General features: G+C 37.7%; 1 protein-coding gene across 1 annotated transcript in view; it reads left to right on the top strand.

The window, feature by feature from the left end:
• Positions 1-4532: 4532 nt before the first annotated feature.
• The window catches only part of TRAM (translocating chain-associated membrane protein 1), a 55292-nt gene continuing 36588 nt past the window's right edge, over positions 4533-23236 (top strand). Inside the window, exons 1-2 of the mRNA XM_081755279.1 lie at positions 4533-4766; positions 15056-15238. Of these exons, the coding sequence (XP_081611405.1) occupies positions 4638-4766; positions 15056-15238 (312 nt within the window). The 5' untranslated portion in view covers positions 4533-4637. The remainder of the gene's footprint in view (positions 4767-15055; positions 15239-23236) is intronic.

Below are 23236 nucleotides of genomic sequence, written 5' to 3'. Positions count from 1 at the left end.
CTTGACCATAAAGCTGCAACACCAAGAAAAATGCAGTACCCAGAAAAAGTGCGTAAACATCCATCAGTGGATGAAATGTACCCGAGGAGGAAGATGAGCCTAAACAGATCCATCATTTACGAGTAAGTTTTATTTCTCTCTTATCAATATTGACTCATTTTTATTGTTTCAGAAAAAAGAAATTCTTAAAGTAATCCGTCGTTTCTTCTTTTTCTTTACAGGATACGTCTACAACATTCGAAGATGATGACACGTCCAACATATTCATTAAACTAGATCCTGTATTTATTATGTTAATAAACTTGTATGAGAAGAGCACATACCTTTCGTTAAAATACAACAAGTTGAAAAAAAAAAATATGTTTTATTATTTCTTGAAACCCTGAACACTTGTTTTCAAATAAATGGTAATCTTGAAAATTTAAGGTGGAAAATATATCCAAGATTTGGTTTACATGATTTTGTTCGAAAAAATAATTAAAGAATTTTTTAGTGTCCAAAATTTGGTTTTTAATTTAGTTCGAAAAAAATTTGGATTTGAAAACTTTCAAATGTGGTTTACAACTTTAGTACGAAACTTGTTTTTAAAAATTGGTTCGAAATTTTTTGTTTAAATTTTTAGTTCGAAAAATTTTGATTTGAAAATTTAGTTCGAAAGTTTTTAGTTTAAAATATTTTTCGAAAAATTTTTAATTTTTTTAGTTCGAATTTTTTTTGGGTTCGAAAATTTTTTAAATTCCTTTTAGTTCGAAATTTTTTTGATTTGAAAATTTAGTTCGAAAGTTTTTAGTTTAAATTTTTTAGTTCGAATTTTTTTGAAATTTTTGTTTCAAAATTTTTAGTTCGAAATTTTTTTGTTTGAAAATTTTTGTTTAAAATTTTTTTAGTTTTGAAATTTTTTTAGTTCGAAAAATTTTTTAGTTTAAAATTTCTTGTACTCTGCGGAACCGTTTCGAAAAGAATCGGAGCAGTTTAGGTAAGAAAAATCTGGCAACACTGTTTCCATTAATGAAGCGCTTACTGAGCAATAAATCGCTTAAACTCACAACAATGTGTTATAAGAAATCTACAAGCAACACCCCTCTTTCACCATTGTTACTTCCAGAGACATAGGCTACTAATTCAAGGACAGGATCTCCATCAAGGTAAGAATCATCTTATCTGTCAAAGAGAGAACGATAATATTTAATGTAAACTTCAGTACAATATCATACCATAAAAGGGTTATTTAAGGATGGGTTGAACCCTCCACGGGAACTTTAAGGTACCAAAACGGATAACCATTAAAAAAAATCCAGGTCGAGGGTGATCACTGTCATACCACTCTGAATGTCTAGCATTGGGGTGAGGGTAAGATTATGTGACTTCTATCCTCCAATCAAAATTGAGGTACCAAAACATTCATCTTACCTGTAAAAGGAAACAAATGAGTGAGGGGTTTTCCCATGTAATCTGTTCACCGTGTGATGGGTCTAAAATCATGTGACCTCTATCAACCAATCAGAATCGAGATACCAAAGTATACATCAGAAAGGACACCCTAATTTCAAAAATCCTAGGACCTAAAATCACGTGATCTCTATCATCCAATCAGAATCAAGGTACCAAAGCACTCATCTTACCCGTAAAAGGAAACGAATTAGTAATGGATTTCCCCGCAAGGGTAAAACATGACGTCATACCATGTGACCTGTTCACCGTGTGGCGGGTCTAAGATCATGTAACCTCTGTCGACCAATCAGAATCGAGGTACCAAAGTACTCATCAAAGAGGATACCCAAATTTCAAAACCCAGGGTCTAAGATCATGTGACCGCTATCAACCAATCAAATTCAAGGTACCAAACCACTCATCTTACCCATAAAAGGGAACGAATTTTAAAAAATCCCTGAGCCTAAGATCACGTGACCTCTGTCAGCCAATCATAAACACTCATCTTACCCGTAAAAGGGAACGAATTTCAAATATCGCAGGGTCTAAGATCACGTGACAGCTGTCAACCAATCAGAATCACACATCTTACCCGTAAAAGGGAACAAATTTCAAAAATCCCGGTCATAAAAGAGAATGAGGGATTTCCCCGCAGGGTGACTCATGACGTCATACCACGTGACCTGGAAAATTTGAATTTCCCGCGTGGGCGGGGCCTAACGTCACGTGACCTCTCTCAGCCAATCAGAATCGAGAAACCAAAGCATTCATCTTAGCCGTAAAAGGGAACGGAGTTCAAAAATCCCGGTCATAAAAGAGAATGAGGATGAGTCATTCGGGCCAACGTCTACCACTACTACTGTTTTGATGCGTTATTAGTGCCATACTAAAGAGTTCGAGTAACATAAGTTTCCCGCAGTAGTCAGGTCTTTAGTATGACACTAATCTTACGTCAAAACGACTCTGCATAAGGCGGATTAAGATGTATTTAAGTAAAGTCCAATAAGAAAATACTTGTGTACGGGCTTTCACATAGACAATAGCCTGAAACAAGGATATACGTTGCATCAATTATTCTTCAAGCTTGTTGTGGAATACACCGTACGCAAAATCAAAGATAGCAATTAGACCCTAGAGCTGAATGGTACTAACCAGGTTATGTCATATGTTGATTATGTAAATCTGATATATATATATATATATATATATATATATATATATATATATATATATATATATATATATATATATATATGAGAACAATAGAAAGAAAAGCAGATGTTTTATTAAACGCTTTCAGGGACATCGGTTTAGATGTAAATGCAGAGAAAACTAAATGCGTGGATATTCGCCGGGATTGTAATACTCCAATTTATGGATACGTTGAAATACCAAACAATACTCTCGACAAAATGTACATTTTCAAATATCTAGGATCAATATTAACAAATTAAAACCATATCCGCGGAGAAATTAAATGTCAATTGAAAGCAGGAAATTGGTATTATTATTCAGTCCAAAGTATTTTATTTTTGCAATTTCTGCTAAACAGTTCGAAGCTTAACACTTAAAATGATAATGATCCCTGTTGTGCTGTATGGTTGTGAAACATAATCGCTTACTTTGAGGGAAGAACGCTGACTGAAAGTATTTGAGAATAGAATTTTGAGGCTAATATTGGGACCCAAGGGGACCGGAAAGGAGAAGGGAAATTTCATAATGAAGAACTGCATAATGTACAGGGTGTCCGAGAAGTCCTTCCCTGATTACAGAAATTGATAACTCAGGCTAGAAATAAGTTAGAAATATGAAACTGGTGTTGAATTGTTTACAAATTATAAAAGTTTTTGTCTGTGTTAGGTTTGTTCTGTTTTACCAAGTCTCATTTTTTTTTTGTTTTAGGTTTGTAGTACGTAAGTAAGAAGCCCAAGAAGCCATATGTCAACCAACCAGGAGAAGGCACAGTGTGTCCTGTGGTACCATGAGACACGATCACCAACCACGGTGCAGAGACAGTTCCAGACAACATTTTTGAGGACTCCACCTGATGTCAAGAGCATTAAAGCCTGGTATGAGAAGTTCAAGAACACAGGGTCGGTTGCTGACCTTCCGAGGTCTGGTCGACAAAGAACCTCAGCAGACACGGTGGAGACTGTGCGGCAGTCTTTTCTGAGAAGTCCTAAGAAATCGGTGCGCAGGGCCTCACGTGAATTACAGATGCCAAAAAGCTCTATCCATGACATTTTACACAAACGTTTATTGTTTCGTGCTTACAAAGTGCAACTCGTTCAGGCCTTGTTGCCCGACGACGGTACACGTCGATATGACTTTGCGGTCGAAATGCTATCACGTATTGAGGACGATAATGGTTATCTCAGACATTCTTTGTCAGTGGAGTAGTGAATCGCCATAATGTACGCATTTGGGGTTCAGAACCCCCCAGGGAGGTCAGGGAGTTCACCAGAGGCAGTCCAAAGGTGAATATTTGGTGCACGTTATTGCACGATCGAATTATCGGGTCATTCTTCTTCGCTCATGTGGAAGTGTACTGATGTGACCAAAACTTTTATAGTTTGCAAACAATTCAACACCAGTTTCATATTTCTATCTTATTTCTAGCCTGAGTTATCAATTTCTGTAATCAGGGAAGGACTTCTCGGACACCCTGTATACTGTTTACCAGCGAAGTGGAAGAGAGTAGGAACGCTTTCAAAATTCTACTAGAAACTCAATAAAGAAAAAGACGATTAGGAAGACCTAGGTGCAAATGTGAGGACAATATTAAAGTGGATTTGGCAGAAATAGGAATACAAAGTAGAAATTAGATCAATTTTACTAATAATAGAAGTCATGGGGCGCTGTGAATGCTTCATTGACTACATTGCTACAGTTGTTTTACTTCAATGCTCAGAGGAGAAAGATCGGAGCATATTTGAAGGTGTGTTAACATTGCATATAACATAGAAATAGAAAAAAAATATTTTTAGAGCTATTATTTCAGTTTTGTTTCTTTTAGGGACTTCAAGCTTAAAATATTAGTATAGGATGTATTCTGCAATTTTTCCAAACAAAAATACCTTTAGTAGAACATAGTGTTTATTTTGACCGACAAGTGCCAAATCGACAACACGTATCACCCCTCCTCTCGAAGCGGATGCTTCGGTCTTTCTGCCTCAACGAAGACAGCTGTTTCAACGTGGATCAAGATGGGCTTGAAAGGAAGAAAATCTTCTAGCAAGAATCCTCCGATATTCAGTCATGAATTTGTTATTCAAAATCATGCTGATATTGTGTCGTGTGTTGCCATGTTATTCGTTATAGGCTTGATGATACAGGTAATAAATTACAGTAATTAATAGTAGCTTGTTCAGAATGTAGAAAAACTACTCATTTCAAGTATTGTAGATCTTAAAGTGTTTTCTTGATAATATTAGAGTTATTAGCTTGTCTCATGCATGTCTTAGTGAATTTGATTGATTATCATATTGCTATGTAAACATACACCGGTATGCAGATATTGACGAGCCTGGCATTAATGTTGATAGTGATGGTTTGCCCATCCCAAAGTCGAGATGGGTATGTGTGTTTATGGGTCAATATTCGATACGCAGGTTGAATTATTTCTTGAATAAAAGTGCCTTAAAACAAGTTGTTAGTAGACAGGTAAAGTTAACTCTTTCGTACAGGTAAAATGTATAAACGAAATGTAGTTAAAAGGAAAACGTCTTTGAGGATTGCTACAACATGATATTCCATAAATATTAAAAGACCTTTTATTTTTGCTATAGTTGTCGCTTTAGTGTTGATTGGAAATTTGGTTCTGTGCTTTAAAAGACCAAGACGCATTTGTTATATATATTTCTAACGGATATTTTAGAGGATAAAACTATGCTTCTGAAACTTTCACCCATTGATAAGGTTAGACAAATTCAAAAGTAAATAATAATAATAACAACAAACCCTAATAGCTTTTGTTCCGTAGAGTAGATCCAGTATTTTCAGGCTGAAAAACGAAAAATATTTGTCATTTATGAAGAAATTCATTGTCATTATCTTAAAAAGTTTTTCTTAGTTTGTCAGTGCACATTCCTTTTAGTAGGACTTTACCGTTTTGCGTGTAAATACTGAGTCAGGAAATATGCCATGAAAACTACAGTGTAAAAGAGCACGAAGCAACCAAGCTATGTAGGCACGAACGCTACCTAATTGAGTCAAGGGAGCACCGCAGCGGGTGGGCCAGGGGGGATGCGTGTATAGGGTACAGGCGCGTCGGCGATGGTGAGTATGTGCGTAAACTAAGATGTTGCTAAAAACAGAAGGTTAGATATCTTCTCTATCGATAGCTTTGTGTCCTTGAAGGAAGTACATTTCACTGCCGTCTTCTGCCAATGACATTTTACAGCAATAGCATGATGTTCACATTTGAAAATGTGTTTCTCCATTCCTTAGTTTCAGTGCCTTCCTTATTTGCTGGACTTTTAGCTCATTTTTAGTATTCTGTGCCACTTCACATAACGCAATAACTCTTTTTCATCACCAATAAACTACCATCTTCGAATAGGAGTACATTGTGTAGAAATGAGGAATGTCATTTCGTATGTTCCCCAAATCAATTGACCGCTCCGGAGAATGCTATGACTTACAGTGAGCCGTTGTAAATAACTCATCTATGTGTCTACCCACCGTCGCTGACGCGCCTGTCCCATGCGGATCAATCACCTCGTTACTGCCTCGGGCCCCACTCCTGCCCTGACTCTCTTAAATAGTGTGCGTTCTTTCTAGTGGCTACCTAGCACAAGTGGATTCCGGGTTTTATGCACTATAGTTGTTATGCCCTACGTCCACACTGTATTTATACTAATGACTGCATCACAGTTGCAGAAAACAAGTAATATTCGCTACCAAGTGATTTTGGGGATTAAGATAAAAAGATCAAAATGCGAATTGCTATAGGGACTGTATGTGCCTACCGGAAGCGCACATAAGAAAATGTGAATACAGCGATGCATGTAGTTACGTCAAACCTAACTTAATATTAACAAAACGAAATTGTTTACGAATTAACAATTTTTTTTTCGTGGTGGGGGAAGCTAACCCCCTTCAACCAAACATAGGCCAAAATTAATAGTTTTTGTTCTGATATTTTCAAAATGTTCTTTTGTATATTACAATCTCTTCGTTTGCTATGCATTAGAATCATTGTCATTTTTTAAAAACATACAGTGTTAACTTATATGGTTAATTACGTTAGCTTCCTTTCCCTCACTCACTGCTAGTATTAGAACATACGTAAAACATTCGCTACTCATTTGTTAAAGCAGGTGTAGATTATTTCCCACCAAAATTCGAAAGAACGAACTCTTTCCAGCAGTTGCTGAATTCAAGTCGTACCACCCTAATGATTATGGTAAAATTACGTAAGGTATTAAGGGGAGAGAGGAGTCCATCCCACGTCAAAGAGCCTTGTTTTCCATATGTTTGCGGAATTGTCTTTACATTACACTCTACAGTTGTTATCCTTACGCAGTTGCGAAAAATAGGAATGGTTTAGAAGTGTTTTGCAACGAATGATTAATTTATCTTTACATGTAAAGCACGTCTGTGTGGTTGTTTGAAAGACAGCTACCAGCTTTTGTTAAATGTTCAGTTTACTCTGTAGACCAGAGCAAGTCAGGATTGATCGCGCTGGGTGTGTCCATAAGTGCAGGCGCGTTAGCAAAGTTATCATGCACCAAAAGTAAGATTTCATTATTTCGATATTTTCTAATACGACTGTTCCCATGGTTGAGATTAATACCATTGTTGGTGTCTAAGAATACCAACTGGGGCGGGATTTCTAAAGTTAACTCAAAGTATTGACTATTGAAGACATTAAAATTATCAGTTGAATATAAAATCTAGTTATACGTAATGTTTTTTAAAAATTTCTGATTCATATATTTGAAACTTTTTAATTGACTTTTGAACACATTGTAATAATTAGGCCCTTACCTAATAGTGTTCCTCCCAATATATAATGTGTATTATGTAATATGTAATACACATTACATATTGAAAGAAACTATTTGGGTATGTTCTATTATTCACTAAAGTAACTTATATTATCTTTTAAAGATGTTTGAATTTTCTTTCTTTCGTTTTTTTTGTTTGTTTGTTTGTTTGTTTAAAAAAAGGAAGTATTCATACAAATTTATGGAATTTCCGGTTTTTTTTTTTTTTTTTTTTTTTTGATACCTGCAAGTTTTCACTAAAGCATAAGATTCCTGTTTCTACCTAATAATCATAACGCACAATTTTTTTGTGCAGATTATTTACGCGTAAAGATCTGTTGAATCGAGAGTTGCTCATTATTGTGCAATTATAGTGCAAAACTAGCTTGTAGCGACCACTTAGTACGACGACTTAGTGTTGCACTTATGTTTCGTTTCGCGTAGATCTACTGTTGCGTATGTACTTAGTTCCGGGACGTTTCTCCATGCGCGAGTACTCCAGCTTCGCCCTCTCCAAAATAGATGCAATTGAATGCTGGCTTGTAATGAACACGTAGGTTACCAGTAATCATTCTGTTTTGCTTACCAGTAGTCATTTTAATAACATGCACACATATCGAAAATGTGTACAGCTGGTGGGTAATCGTGGATAAAATTAGAAGGCATAATGGATGACATGAAATTTCAGCTCTTTAATTAAGTAGCCAAGTCAAAGTTCTGTCGCCATTTTTTTCTTTACAATTCAAAACAAAGGAAAATGCCTGTCGTCAAACTAGAATGTTTTTTTGGTGGGCAGGAAATTTCGCGTCCTGGCGTAAGTAATTTTAATTTTTTGAACAAGTATTTCCGGTGGGATCCGTCATACCAAGTGGGTTATTGGCATCAGAAACAAAAAAGTTTTCCGGAATCCTGTTATATTTAGATGCAACTCTCTTGTTTTTACAGTGTCTAATGAGGCCAATATGTTAAGTTAGTTGGCGAAACTGTTAAACATTTATTATTTTGAAATGTTGCTTTGCTCAGAGATTTGTATTTCTAGAAAAAAAAATTGCAATAAGCATAAGGATAGCTACTATTTTCAAGAAGATACATCTTTTTACTATTTTTATGTATTTGCTTTTTTTTCTTTTTTACCGGAGAGGGACTTTATTTTGCATCTTCATTGGTCCTTGTGTTCTGCTCTAGTGGTTAGAGCGTCCGCCTGTGGTACACATGCTCTTGAGTTCGATTTCCGGTGGGAGAACACAAAAAATTGGCAAGGTTCTAGAACACAGCTCCTCCATCTCATTTCGCTGTAAAGACAGAAAGCAACGTGCCCTGCAGGGCTCTAACCTGCCTTCACTCGCTGACGCTTGCTCGGCAATACTCTGTGAATTAAAATTAAAACTTGGGTACAGAAAGGAACCAACCTTCCTATTAATCCATATGGGGGGACGTGTGTTCTACAACCTTCCCCCAAAAATTAATTTCACAGTCGTTCACTTTTATTATTCATTCGTTTCTTTTATTGGTCATTTCATGTCAAGTGGACCGATTTTCAAAAAAGTTCCCACTCCACCATCTCGGATATTTTTCAAATTTTGCGTAAATATTACCTAACACCAACAATGAAGAATGGTCAAGTTTGAGTTGAAGATCTGTTAGTTGTGGAAGTAGGGCGTTTTCAAAATGGCTCCTGTCTCAGTAACAACGAGTAGTAAACGTCTTCTCCCATTTTAAAGTGCTTGCCATTTTGAACTGGAAGCTCTGACAACCTTCAAAATTTGTTTCTTAGGAAAACTTTTAAAGTAAATGAAGGTTAGTTAGTCACAAATTCCTTTGGGGGTTCAGAATTTGTACAATAAATTTACAAAATTGGCTAAAAAGTGTGTGCACGTTTAATGTACGGTATGCCATATTTAGACCCCTATAAAGTTGTATGAAGTCAAGTCAGTAAATGGATATTTGAAAAAGAGAAATCATAACATACATACTTTAGTACAGATAAAGCATTTAGCCTTTAGCATATTATGGTTTAAGGGATATATACCTTAGAAATGGGGAAAAATGAAAGTATGCGAAAAATGGACGTTTTTGTTCCCCAAAAATGGCCATGTTGCTAACCTTACACCAACTTGTAACCACAGCCAATGCAAAGAATAAGTCTTGACATAATTAGGAATCAATTTTGGTGTTGGTGCCTTCCTGAGTTTTTGGTTTAAAGCCAATTTTACAAGTATGTGTTTGAAATATATTTTATTTTTATCCTACGTTGGTCCATGGTAACAAAGCCACTATTAACCTCCCAAAAGTCTGATATATATTAATTTAGGTGCTACTAAACTTTTTGATGTTTCCTTTCCTCTGACATTTGTAGTCTGTTTATCCACTCCTGTGGAGCTAATTTTTATCATTCTCAGCGCATTGAACCTGATCTTTGATTAAATAAATGCCAGAAATACCCCGTAACTAGCTGCTGTGAAACTTGGAATAAGGAAAATTGGCATTGTCGCTTACTATTCGTGATAAAGACATTACATCCCTGGCTGAGAATAGTGAGGCAGTTCGCTATCATGACATTCGGTTTGGTAAGACCAGTTAACAACCAAATTTTGACACCCACTGATCTGTTTGCATTTTGCCAGAAAGAAATTCATATTTCTTTTTTTCTTTCTGTAGATATTGAAGAAAGAGAGAAGCAGGTATGTACAAGGTCAAACCGTTGTTTTAATTAGAGATAATCACTGTCGCAATAAATCTAAATCAAATTAAATTTCTAGAGTTTGCCAGAGGTACAAATTCATTTATAGCAGATATTGGATTTTACAGTTCGATTGACAAACGTAAGTTGAAACTACAACCAGGTTGATACGTGTTGGGTGTCTATGATAACCATTGGTGGATTGGGAACATAAGTGTAGTTTAGTGAGGAAGATGATGATCACAAGTTAAATTTATGTACCCTCATGGATCAACAAAAGTTTCTTTGGCTGGCCCTTATGTACAGACATTTGTTCGTTTCCAGAGCAGCACATTTTGATGACTGTCTGCTCCAGTACCAGTACTATGGGAAGACATTTTCTTACCAGGAGAAATCATATCTAAGATAGAAAACATGTTTCAGTTTCCGAGATGAGTGTGCTAGACTCAGAGAGACAGTTAAGACACCATTGGAGAGTGGGTGGGCCTGTGGCTGGACCTGTACAGTTATCAGGCCTGGCCCTTTGGCGATGGGATTACTAATCTCCCCTTTGTACGACCCAAATCTTTAATTTTTATTTTATTGACTATTGACAGGATCTCCAAACCGAATGTCGCAATAGCGAACTGCCTCACCATTCGCAGCCAAGGATGTTATGTCTTTATCATGTATAGTAAGGGTCGATGCCAATTTTCCTTATTCCAATTTTCACAGCAGCTAGTCACGAGGTATTTCTGTATTTGTTTCACCAAAGATCAGATTCAGCAGCTCTGAGAATGATAAATTAGCTTCACAGGAGTAGGTCAACAGACTACCCGTTCTACCCACCCACCCATCTGCAGGGGCATCAGACTACAAATGTCAGAGGAAAGGAAATATATCAAAGTTTAGTAACACCTAAATTGACATACATCAGTACTTTTGGGAGATAAGTAGTGGCTTTGCCACCATGAACCAACGTAGGATAAAAATAAATTATATTTCACACATACTTGTAAAATTGGCTCTAAACCAAAAACTCAGGAAGGCACCAACACCAAAATTGATTCCTAATTATATCAAAACATACTTTTTGCATTGGCTGTGCTTACAAGTTGGTGTAAGGTTAGCAACATGGCCATTTTTGGGGAACAAAAACGTCCATTTTTCGCATACTTTCATTTTTCCCCATTTCTAAGGTCATATGTCCCTTAAACCATATACGCTAAAGGCTAAATGTTATCTGTACTAAAGTATGTATGTTATGATTTCTCTCTTTCAAATATCCATTTACTGACTTGACTTCATACAACTTTATAGTGGTCTAAATGTGGGATACATTAAACGTGCACACACTTTTTAGCCAAATTTGTTAATTTATTGTACAAATTCTGACTCCCAAAGGAATTTGTGACCAACTGACCTTCATCTACTTTAAAAGTTTTCCTAGGAAACAAATTTTGAAGATTGTCAGAGCTTCCAGTTCAAAATGGCAAGAACTTTAAAATGGGTGAAGTTTGCTACTCGTTGTTGCTGAGACGGGAGCAATTTTGAAAACTCCCTACTACCACAACTAATACTCCCTACTTCAACTCAAATTTCACCATTCTTCATTGTTTGTCACGTAACATTTACGCAAATTTTTTTTAAAAATCGGGGATTAATTGGAGACCACTGGTCCACTTGACATGGCATGACACTTAGCCTAAAGGAACGTAACCGTGAGAGTTCTGCAAATTGAAGCAATGTTATAAATGCTTTCATTCCTAAATTAATAATAGAGAAATAAGCAAAAGACAATAAGAGATTTGAAACTTTTTTCTGAGCACCAATTGCATCTTATAACCCAACAATGATTTTATCAGCATTGTCATGTGTATTCAGTAAAGCGTTCTATTGAAGGTTTTTCGATATTCACCCAACCTGCATCGTTAGCAATTTTTAGAATAGAGCCATTTCTTTAAATAAAATTTACCACTGTATGTATAAAAGTTCAACGGTATTGTTTCTCCTCAGATCACCAGATACTGATTCTGGCTCACTTAGTAGTGATTACGGTTCGTTATTTGTAATTGTGAGCAAGGAGACCGAGCGATAGAAAGGAGTGCGTCCGTAGGGAGGAGGCGCGTTAGCAATGGTGGGTATACGCATAAACGAAGTAGTTTACAACACATCACAGTAAATCACAATATCGGCTCCGGAGCTCTCGATAGATTTGGGACAGATACTAAGTGCCATTCAGAGTTCAAGTTAAAAATTTAAAATGAACAGCAATAATCACGATTAGTTCAAACGGGGCTCTGTCCAAATTTCTGTGCAACCACCTTTGTCAAGTACCCTTCTTTCAGCAAGCTAAGCAGCTAAGTCAGTGGCTCATGAAACACTGAGATTCAATACCACATTCATGAAAGCTGATTCCTGTTTTAATTGACACAAGGAATGAAAGAAATTCGCCAAAATTCCTAGGAAAAATCAAAAAGTGGTTTAAAATTTCCACAGCTAAACAGATGTATTCACAAAAACTGAAATACAGTTATTTTTAAACGTGAACGTTCTTGTACTTTCCTATATAGCAGCATTGAGGTTGAGACGTCAGTCCTAACATGATACCCATTCGTTTGACCGGACGCTAAACCACTGGCGAGATTTCCTACCATGAAGTTGTGAGAGCCACGAGAATTTATGCCCAAACTATTTTAATATTTTTTAAAATTCTTCTACGTATTCTTTGTCTCCTCTTTATCGGTCTGTCCACTATCGGTTTTCTGTTATTTTCCACTATTTCTCCCTTTCTCTTCTTCTGGTAGTTATACCCGCGGCTTTCTCAGCAAAAATTTTCATTAATATGCTTTGTCTTCCCTGACGGGAACCTATTGCTACTATGGACTGGCTGCTTCTCCATTTTCTCTCTTAAGGTTCAACATGACTAGGTCATTCAATCTATTCTATTCTTTTCTTTTCTTTTCTCACTTTTGTATACTCCATGAACATGCCGCTCGAGGCTTCGAAGGGTAGGTGTGTTCATTAAGTTCAGTTCCGTTCGATTTCAGTGTTCAATACACGGTTTCTAGCGAAGACATGGACAAACTTTTTGCATTTTTGGATGTTGAACACGAAAATCATGCTAAAGAAATAACGTTGGTTCTTGTTTTGAAGTTATGGAAGAGAAAGGGACATAAAATTCCAAAATAGCACTGTTCTGCAAATTTTACAAAGTTCTGTATAGCAGGAACATAATTAACCATTCTTGGATAATTTTAGTGTGGGAGCCGCGATGGCTCAATGGCAAGCGTTCACCTCTGGTGTGTGTGGGTCCTTGGTTCGCGCCAAGTGGACTTTGTGGTGGACAAACACCGTGTGCGTAGGTTTTCTCTGAGTTCTCTCATTTCGTCATACTTTGTCCATTCCACCATTTCATTCATTTCTCATTGTCACAGTCTCCTTTAGCCTACCCGACATAACAATGGGACATAAAACTTAAAGATTTCATTTTTCACCATCATTCTTTCGCTTTAATGATCTCCTCCCTTAGCCTAATAGGCATATTCGTACGACGTTAAACTGAAAAATGTAGAATTTGACAACATGTTGGGATTTTTTGGGAGTAGAAATCCGCAAAATGCATAAATTTCCCATTAACTCCTGGTTTTCTATTTTTCCCTCTTCATTACTTCGAAACAAGAAACAATCGTGCATTTTCGTTATCATTCGCGTGTTGAGCATCCTAAAATTATCCAAGAACGACTGTTTTATGTTTCCGTTAGATAAAATTCACTAAACTTTGTAGAAAAGTGAAAATCATTTGGAGGCTGAGAAATGAACTTTTTTTGATTAGCTTTCCCCTTCAGCATGTATTTTACATGAAATGGTTCAAACTACACGAGTTCCCACCAGAAATTGGACCCAGTTCTCTTGTTTCAGAGTCGGCGTAACATTGTATTGTTTATTAAAGTTCAGCATTCCTTTCCAGCACCAGCTGCGCACGCTGGTCACTACTACGAGCGGAGAGTGTAATTTCATGTTTGTCCAACGGCAAGTGAATAATCTTAATACCATCTCTGTATTAAAATGGTATGTTTATATGTTTGTGGCCAAATTCTTTTGATAATGATATCTCGAAGAACACAAGTTCCAGAAAAGTGCGGTTTACACTGGTCTATTTCCAATTTTGTGTATACCTGCCACTTCTCGTTCAAAATTTAAAAAAAGAAAGCCATTATTATTCTGTTCAACATTTTATGGGTCGTTTTGAGCGCATAAGATTAACATTGTCGCTAGGGTTTATATCCTTGTTAGACAGCCAGTAGAGGAGTTACGTATGGCGGGTTGACGGACAATGCAGGTGATTTGCTCAAATCTGAATGGCAAAACCTATTGCATGCTGGCAACTTCAAAGGCATCAAGAGCCACAATGAAGTGTACTCGAACGGAGGCAGATTTATAAGGGGAAAAACTCCATTTGATATCATCTGTTACTTCTCCAAGTTTGTTACAAACTCAACCCATCATCTATATATGAAAAGCTACGTTTGTTTTTCGTCTCTTTGTAAGTCTTCTTGCGTAAAGGGAAAGAGACAGTTATAGTGAGAAAGTGGGAAGGAGAACCATGGTCATACCAGAATGATGCGTTGAGTAGACAGCAAAGGTGCAGCTAGTTATGACCTTTCTCTAAAATAGGTATTCTTTCTCACCATCAAGACCTTTATTCATCTCAGCCCATTTTGTGGAGTGAGACTGGATCTGTCGTCGTAATTTTCTGTAACAGTAAAAATTATGTTTCCTTACGTTTTAGAAACCAATTTAGGTATAAAATTCAAAATAAAATATTGGTAAGGACACACTGTACTTCTTCACTGTTTCTGCTGTAAAAGAGAACTGAGAATGTGTTTTTCAGGAAAAAATAGTAATAACACTATTTAACAATGAAAATGATCCGTGTTTTGGCAGTTTTCAGTTTTAATTTTGTTTGTTGCAGGTGACTTCTCCGTTTGCGTACATGTTCATAGCTGTTCATCACAATGTGACGAACGAACAGGACTTACTGGAACCCCAGGATGTGACGTACTACACGTACGGAATGAAGGACACCTGCGTCATCTTCTTTTACTTCCTCATCTGCATCGTTATGCACGCCATCATACAAGAATACATTTTAGATGTAAGTAACAATTTCTGTTTATTTGAACCGTTTAATGCACTTTTTTCTAGGGTAAGCCATAAGTCTTGCAGGGTTCCCACAACTCAAACAGCAGGTGTGAGTATATACGCTGTGATCAATCGTGAGTACAAGCTCAAATTGGCCCAAAGGGTAGTGTGGCAAGTTGACTATTTGACGTGGAGGCCGCCACTCCATCAGTATCTTTCAGTTAGGTTTTACTGGCAGTGACGATGAGTGCTCAACAACTTAGTACTTAGTGTTACTCTAAGGTCCGTTACACAGTCACGCGGAGCAGCCTTCGTGTGGCCCTATCCGCGCTCTGTCCTCCGCGAGGCGGATAGGGCCATTGAGCAAATGGATGCTTACATAGTCGCGCGGAGCAGCCACTTCCCATTAAAATGTAAAGAGCAAGGTGCATAGTAGCAAAACGAAAATCGAGATTGATCCAGAAAGATTTATTACAGAAATTGAATTAAGACCATGTTTATGGGATCCCGCTTGCGTAGAATACAAAAATCGTGAGATTCTCAATTTTTCCAATTAATTCATCGAACGACCAGACTGACATATGAAGATAATTGAAGAACTTTTTCTCATCTTCTCGCAAACCTACATACAGAGTCATAAAAGTTCCCTTCAAACTTTTTCGAGAAACTAAGGGGTGACTTTGGAACAGCCTATTTTTCTGTGTTCTTCGTTTTCTCTTTTTACAGAGATAATAAAAAGCCACTGTTGTCGTTTCGATCTTACTCATGTTGACTCGCAACACTGATTGAGGAGAATTATGTAGGTAATCACGTGACGCGTAGCGCGTAGCTACGGATGACTATGTAAGCACACACGCGGAGGGCGGAAGACGGAGCGCGGAGCTCTGCTTGACTGTGTAAAGGACCTAAGTGTTTGAACTCTGACATAACGCTGCAGCAACAACCCAAAACATTTGTCTTGCGGAAGGGAAAGATACAATGAACTACAGTACATCTCGTTAGTTTCAAAGATTTCGTGCAGGCTGTGAAAACGAAGGTCAGTTAAGGTCTGGCCGCCTCAAGGTAACGTTCTGTGATCGTACAGCACACCACGAAGGATTAAAATCCATCAACCAGCACACGACAACTTTTAAACCAACGCAGTATGTTTCAGTCTACTGTGGTGTGTCACCTTCACGAACCCGTGAAAGCCGTCAGGAGGTGCCACATGAGGAACTCAGGCCGACAAACCGCTGCAAAATCAACGTGATGTGTGTTTCCTAAAACTCAGTCTCCTGCGACGAAAAGTGCGTGTTTGTCCCAAATCTGAATGTGCAAAAACCATGATTGAGCAAGGGTCAACTTCTAGAACCGAGCGCTTAACAGGGTCATTTCGATTATAAGTCCTGCTGTGTGCGCGTGTGGTGGAACTTTGAGAGGTAATTATCTTAGAGTTCGTTGCTAACGGTTGTACTATAAATGCTGATGTTCATTCCAAACTGTTGCAGCAGATATATGCTGCACTGTGCTAAAAATGTCCTACATTTGTGAATCGAAAGCGCGGCTCGCTGCAGCAGGATATCGCGAAATGACGCTTGACTCGAAAAACGGAAGCAAAAATTAAGGAACTGGACTGCATGGAACTGATTCCAAACCGACATATAATTCTGACCTTGCCTTTTTCGGATTAGTACCTGTTTCGATCTATGATACACTCCCTGAAATCACGATACTTCACCAACCAGCAGGAGATGGAAACAGCAGTGTCTCACTTCTTTGCCTGTAAAGACAAGGCGTGATATCGATGTGGAATCTAGTAACTGGGAGGAAGGTGGCTGCAGACCGCCCAATACGAGGAACTATACTTTGAATAACCTGCTTTCATTGTACTGTAATAAATACAGGTTATGTTGTGTACCAGAATATGGCGAGACATATGATTTATTCATGTAATTTCGTTGTGTTGATTTTCTTTTCTTTACGTATGCATTACGCAGGTAAATGTAAATAACACAATACAACATATATGATTATTTTTTGTCTTTAAGCTTGATTCGTTGGTAGATTTTTAGTTTAGTACTGAGGCGTGGACCTATATCTTAACTTGGAATCCAAACCCTGTGAGCCTTAAAGGCGTAAACGTTTACGATATAGTCACAAAGTTCTTTTGTTTCTTGTAATTTGAAGGTTAAAGTATATAAAACGATAATCATGCCTGTTGTGTATGGTTGCGAAACATTATCGCTTACTCTGAGGGAAGAACATAGACTGAAAGTACATAGCACGTCCAGAAAGTAAGTTCCGTTTCAATTTATCTCCGCTGCAGCGCTGCGATCGCAGTTCCGCACATGCGCGGTAGACGTTCTGTATCAAGGAGAAGAAACGTGCGCCATTTGGAGATCGCTGTCAGTCACGTACGCTTTGTTGTGCTTGTTTACAATGTCGGTGTTGATTGAAAATCCCGCCGCTTGTGAAATCAAAGCGGTGATTCGTTTTCTGAATGCGAGGAAAGTGAAACCAAGTGAAATTTATCGGCAAATTTGCGATGTTTACGGACAAAATGCGATGAGTGATTCAATGGTGAGAAGATAGGTCTGACAATTCAATGAAGGACGTAGTGACGTGCACGATGAAAAACGAAGTGGGCGTCCATCTTTGGTTACAGAAGAACTGGCCTTTCCCGTACAGCCCTGACCTCGCTCCTAGCGACTTTCATCTGTTCTTAGATCTTAAGTCTTTCCTTGGCGGTCAACACTTCAACAATGACGACGAGCTGAAAGAAACTGTTTCCAACTGGTTGAAGACACAGGCGGCAAACTTCTATGAAGAAGGTATACAAAACCTTATGCCACGCTATGACAAATGCCTGCAAAATTTCGGCAGTTATGTGGAAAAGTAGTTTAAGAGTTGTAGAATTTTGTGCAATAAATAATTTTTCTGTATCTGTACACAATTTAATTTTATTACCAAACGGAACTTACTTTCTGGACGTGCCTCGTATTTGAGAACAAGATCCTGAGACGAATATTCGGACCCAAGAGGAACGGGAATGGGGAATGGCGGAAACTTCATAACGAGGAACTACATAATTTATACGGTTTACCAAACATTTTTAGGTCATCAAATCTAGGAGGTTTAGGTGAGCAGGTCATGTAGCCAGAATGTAAGGAAGTAGGAACGCTTTCAAAGTCTTAACTGTAGTCAAATTGGGAAACTACCATTAGGAAGACCTAGGTACAGATGGGAAGACAATATTAAGATGGATCTCGCAGAAATAAGAATACAGAGTAGAAACTGGATCCAATTGGCTAAGGATAGAAGTTAGTGGAGAGCTTTTGTGAACACAGCATTGAACCTCCGGGTTCCATAGACCATAGAGTTAGTTTAGTGCTACCTTATAGAAGAGAAAGTTTGATACCAATGTCAGCAGAAGTCACGTGGTGGAAGATTATTAACGCAATTATTTTTTAGTGTTAGGTGGGAACAAAAAGGGGATTTGTGACCTATTTTACAGGTAACGAACATGTGCACATTACCGAATGGTGCATACGGAATCATGCTATCGGTACATCTCTGCCACTAGATGGATCAGTGTTGGAAAAAAAAATGTTTTGCATTGATTCCGAATGAACTCCAGACTATACCCCAAAGGCATGTGTGTCACAAGCTGGTTGGGAGGCCCTTCTTACCTCACCCTCCCCTTCCCAAGGGCTATCGCGCCAGGAGTTCAGTGTAGTTTTCAACTTATTATGACACTAGTCGGCATTAAAATAAAATTTAGTTAAATTTGCCAGTGTAGTTTGTAGAAGTATGCGGAATGTTACAGGAAGATTCTGTTCATGGACATGAAAACATAAACTGTAGAAAATAGTTTTTCGGGGAGGATTCATCGCCCGTAGATTAACTTTCATCTCTGTCTTTAACCTTTCATGTTTCTCGAGCCCTGGAGTTGCACAATGCAAAGTTCCTACACTCTGGGAAGTCAGAAAAACCGATTGAAAATCAGGGAGAGTGAAGGAAAAATGTCAGAAATATCTTTAACGTAAGACCATTATAAATCATCGATGGTACGATGAATCAGTAGACTGGAATATGTTTAACCTACTACATCATTTGTACTCCTTATTCAGTGACTTTCCAGCTCTTCGAAGAAAGTTTATTTAGGTGGCAGGATGCACGAACTTCGCTGTGATGTTGTGAGGTATCCGTTGGGTAGGAAACGCCATTTTTGTTTTCAGACAATCAACATTTTATTGAAAATTTCGGACTATGTAATTAAATTTCTACAGCAAGCAAAGTTGTGAAAGACAAGACCTATTGAAACCCTGAAGAAGGCAGTACGCGATCTGTTTATTAAGTGCGAATTGATTTTCTGAAAGATGGTAGTCATCGAATACCAGTCCTATCTGCATAGGTTTCAGACTTCAAGACCAATGATTCGGTGTATAAAACCAGAACTACAGAAATTTGTAAATACAGTGATATGAAGTGTTGATACGATAGGAGCAGAAAATGTTATTCAAAGCATAAAAGTTGACATGGGATTTACTGCCTGACGTTTTGTCGCACATGTAGGAACATAGACTTGAGAACAACAGAAATTGTAATTTTTACAACTGCTGCTGGATCTTAAGTTGTATCATTACCAAACTTCAACAGATCAATGCTTGAAAGCAGTTCGAGATATGTCTTCGTTAGATCCCATGGCAATTTAACAATCACCCCATGTAGGTTAAAGAAAAATGAAGATTCTAAGGTACATCTTGTAACGCATGTTGAGGTATTTAAATAAAAATTTTGTATACCCTACCCGTCGTTGTGGGAGACCCGGGTTCGATTCCCGGCAGTAGCTCATGTAGTTCGGATTCCACGTTAATCACTAGGTCCTGTCTCATATAGCCTCGCTGTTAAAAGGGACGTCAAACTAAAAATCAAATCAAACCAACCCGTCGTTACCCGGCAGGGTGTAACTAGAAAGCACACCCCCACGTTTAATACCGTTTATGAAGGTTGATTTCATACGTAATACTAAATCTAAATATTGGTCGACCCTCAACAAATCTACACTTCTAATCAAAAAAATAATCTCCCGAAGCACCAAAACTTGCAATGTTACGGTAATAGAACTTAGATAAATTCTTCCAACCATCAAATGAGGAAAATGACAATATGTCAATAAATTCTTTCAAAACTCATGTATTATCACCTAATATGAGGCGTATAGTTTCTAAATCCGCCATCTCCTTCATAAACGGTTTCGAGAAAAACAGAAAAAAACTGATAACTCAGAGATTATGTGAGATAAGATTTTCTTTTTAGAAATACTTTACTGCTTTCTGGACATTCATTATAACTACCAAATGACAAAAATCTCGCTCATTCCATTTCTCGGTTTTTGCAGAAAGCAGTTTGGAGATGGCGGATTTTGTAAACAACTTTTGGAGATGGAGGACTTTGAAACAAACGTACCTAAGTTATTTTTGGGGTTTATTTGCTCCCAAATCATTACTATTATACTTTCGGATAACTATTTCAGAACAGAACAGTAGATGGAGATAAACTGAATCTAAACAACGATATTAACTTGTTGGGTGACATTATAATGTGCACAAACAAGGAAAAAAATAAAGCTCTAATCATAGTACGTTAGCTACATTTACGGGTCAAGTTCCGAAGTTCCCAGCCCGTTTAGAAATATCGTCTCCTAGCATAACATAAGCTAACTTAACCTCACCTCACTAACCTAATCTAACCTATTGGGACCTAACCTAACCTAACCTAACCTGACCTAACCTAACATAGCTTCACATAACAGGATGGGAACTTCGGAATAAATGCCACCTTTACCAACAAGAAAAGGATTGAAAGTGATCTTTACACTGTTGTCAGATCTCATCAGAATCATGTTCGGAACACTGGCATTCAGCCTAATCCTTATCTACACTTTCTTCTGTTGACGTAGTCAGTCTCTTTTCAGCATCAACTTAAATGGCTAAGTTTGAATTAGCACGCCAATTCTCCCCGAAGTGCTTCGTTACGAGTTGAACAACATCTAGCAACTTTTTTTCATTAACGTCGGTCTTCAATTCATAGCATAGTATAAATTAGAATCGAGATGGCGGGTTTACAAACACACTGCTGAGTGGAGATGGCGGCTTTTGAAAAATACCCTGAACTTTAAAGCAGTAATTGAGGGTGGAGGTGGCGATATTTCAAACAACTCTTTTCATCATTATGTAGGGCATGGAAAGGAATACCAGTAAATCTACTTACCTCATTTTTTTTGAAAATTGGAGATGGCGGATTTAGAAACTATACGCCTCATATATCTCCAATAAAGTATATTTTATATATATATAATATAATGCCTAAACTGATGTTACAAATAAATAACTGAATATTAAACTCACCACTGAACCAGAAATATGAATATTAGTTACAGAACAATTACATAAATTCAGCTTACCAAACCACTGATGAATTTCCACATACCACATTAGACTACTAATATCAGACTTCCAATAATGTCGGTTCTATAACCAGATAACCGATAACCGAAAAGATTGTATCTCACTAGCTTTCAAAACTATCAATATATATTATACAATGTGATCGATTTTTGTACAACACTATGCAAAACTTTCCTCACTCGATTTAGTAAGAAATAGATATTGCCGGGCAGATAACTAGAGTAAAAGTGAAGCTGTCCATTCTCTTATCAATACCGAAAGCTCACTTGTTCTTATAATTGCCATACTTGGCGCTGCTGGTCTGAACAGCATTACAAGTAGTTGACTTTTTTTTTCTGATTACTCATTACAGTCTATATATGTACGAGTACCTCATGTGTGGCATCATAGATCATATGCTTCCTGAAAACTCTGTGAAAGAGTGCATCTTTCTTCAAGAAGTTCTCCAGAGTTGTAACGAATTCGAACTTGACGCAGCTTACAGGAAGTTTTTTGCTGGCACTGAAGAATTCAAAGAATTTGTGGAAGCCATTAAAAATTGGGCTCTTATTCTCACATGGAGATACAACGGTCGAAAAAGGGTTTTCCGTTAATAAATCACTCTTAATCTTTTCAGAACCGGCAGGGATTTCAAGAAAATCGTAGACCTTTACGTTGGCGGCCCAAGTATCCCTTCTAATTGTCACAGGGACATGAACAATACCTCGTTGGAAGGCTTATGGGACACAGATTCCAACGAGATTATCTTTTATGGCCCCGGTGCCCAACCCATAAAAGAAGAAGAAAAGATTTTAAAAATCCATTTTGTGGGAGTATGGCAACACTGTTATTTGTCGTACGCAAGGAAAAAAGTTCTCACACATCCGTCAGACATCGCTGTTAGTGTGTTCATTTACCTTTATTGATATCACGTTTTATCCATGTAGTTCCTTTAATGTCCTCAATACTCAGATCTCAGTGATCGTTACGGACTACCTTCTTTACTTACCCGTGTCTTGGGGGATACTAGTACACTTGTTGACCGGGTACTTCAGTTTATTTTTGAATCTTGGGGTTCCTCACGCTCTCTGAGCATTTTTAGTTTGTTGTTACTGTTTTATCGCTGCTAAATTTTTATATCTTCTCTGAGCTTTTATTGTTTTTTTTCTATATATACTGTTATTGTTATGTTTTTTCTTATTTATGATTTTAGTTTCCTTTTTTTTTTTATTTAGCAGCGCTTTCGTTCAGTTGAACTGTATTCGTTTTAGCCTTTACTTCTTTTAATCTTGCAGTCCTGAGCAACGTTCTTAATCGAGACGGGGACATGTAGCCTCGTTGCTGACTCCCCCTACTCCCCCATTACTTCCCCTACTCTACTACTGCTACTACCATGTAGTTCCTCTGGAAGAAGAGTTTCCCCCCAAAAAAAATACTGAGGGGGGGGAGGGGAACTAAAAGCATCCAAATTTTCCCCCTACCGTTTCGCTGCGGGGACCTCGATGTAGATGAAATGCACGCCATTGGAAGATTTTATCCTTCCTTAAGAGATAGACACCTAAATCATCCCTCTAGATTAGGGG

The sequence above is a fragment of the Thermobia domestica genome, chromosome 4 (genome assembly GCF_964235325.1).
Source record: "Thermobia domestica chromosome 4, izTheDome1.hap1.1, whole genome shotgun sequence".
Classification (NCBI taxonomy): Eukaryota; Metazoa; Arthropoda; class Insecta; order Zygentoma; family Lepismatidae; genus Thermobia; species Thermobia domestica.
This window is presented reverse-complemented; position numbering and strand designations above follow the sequence as displayed.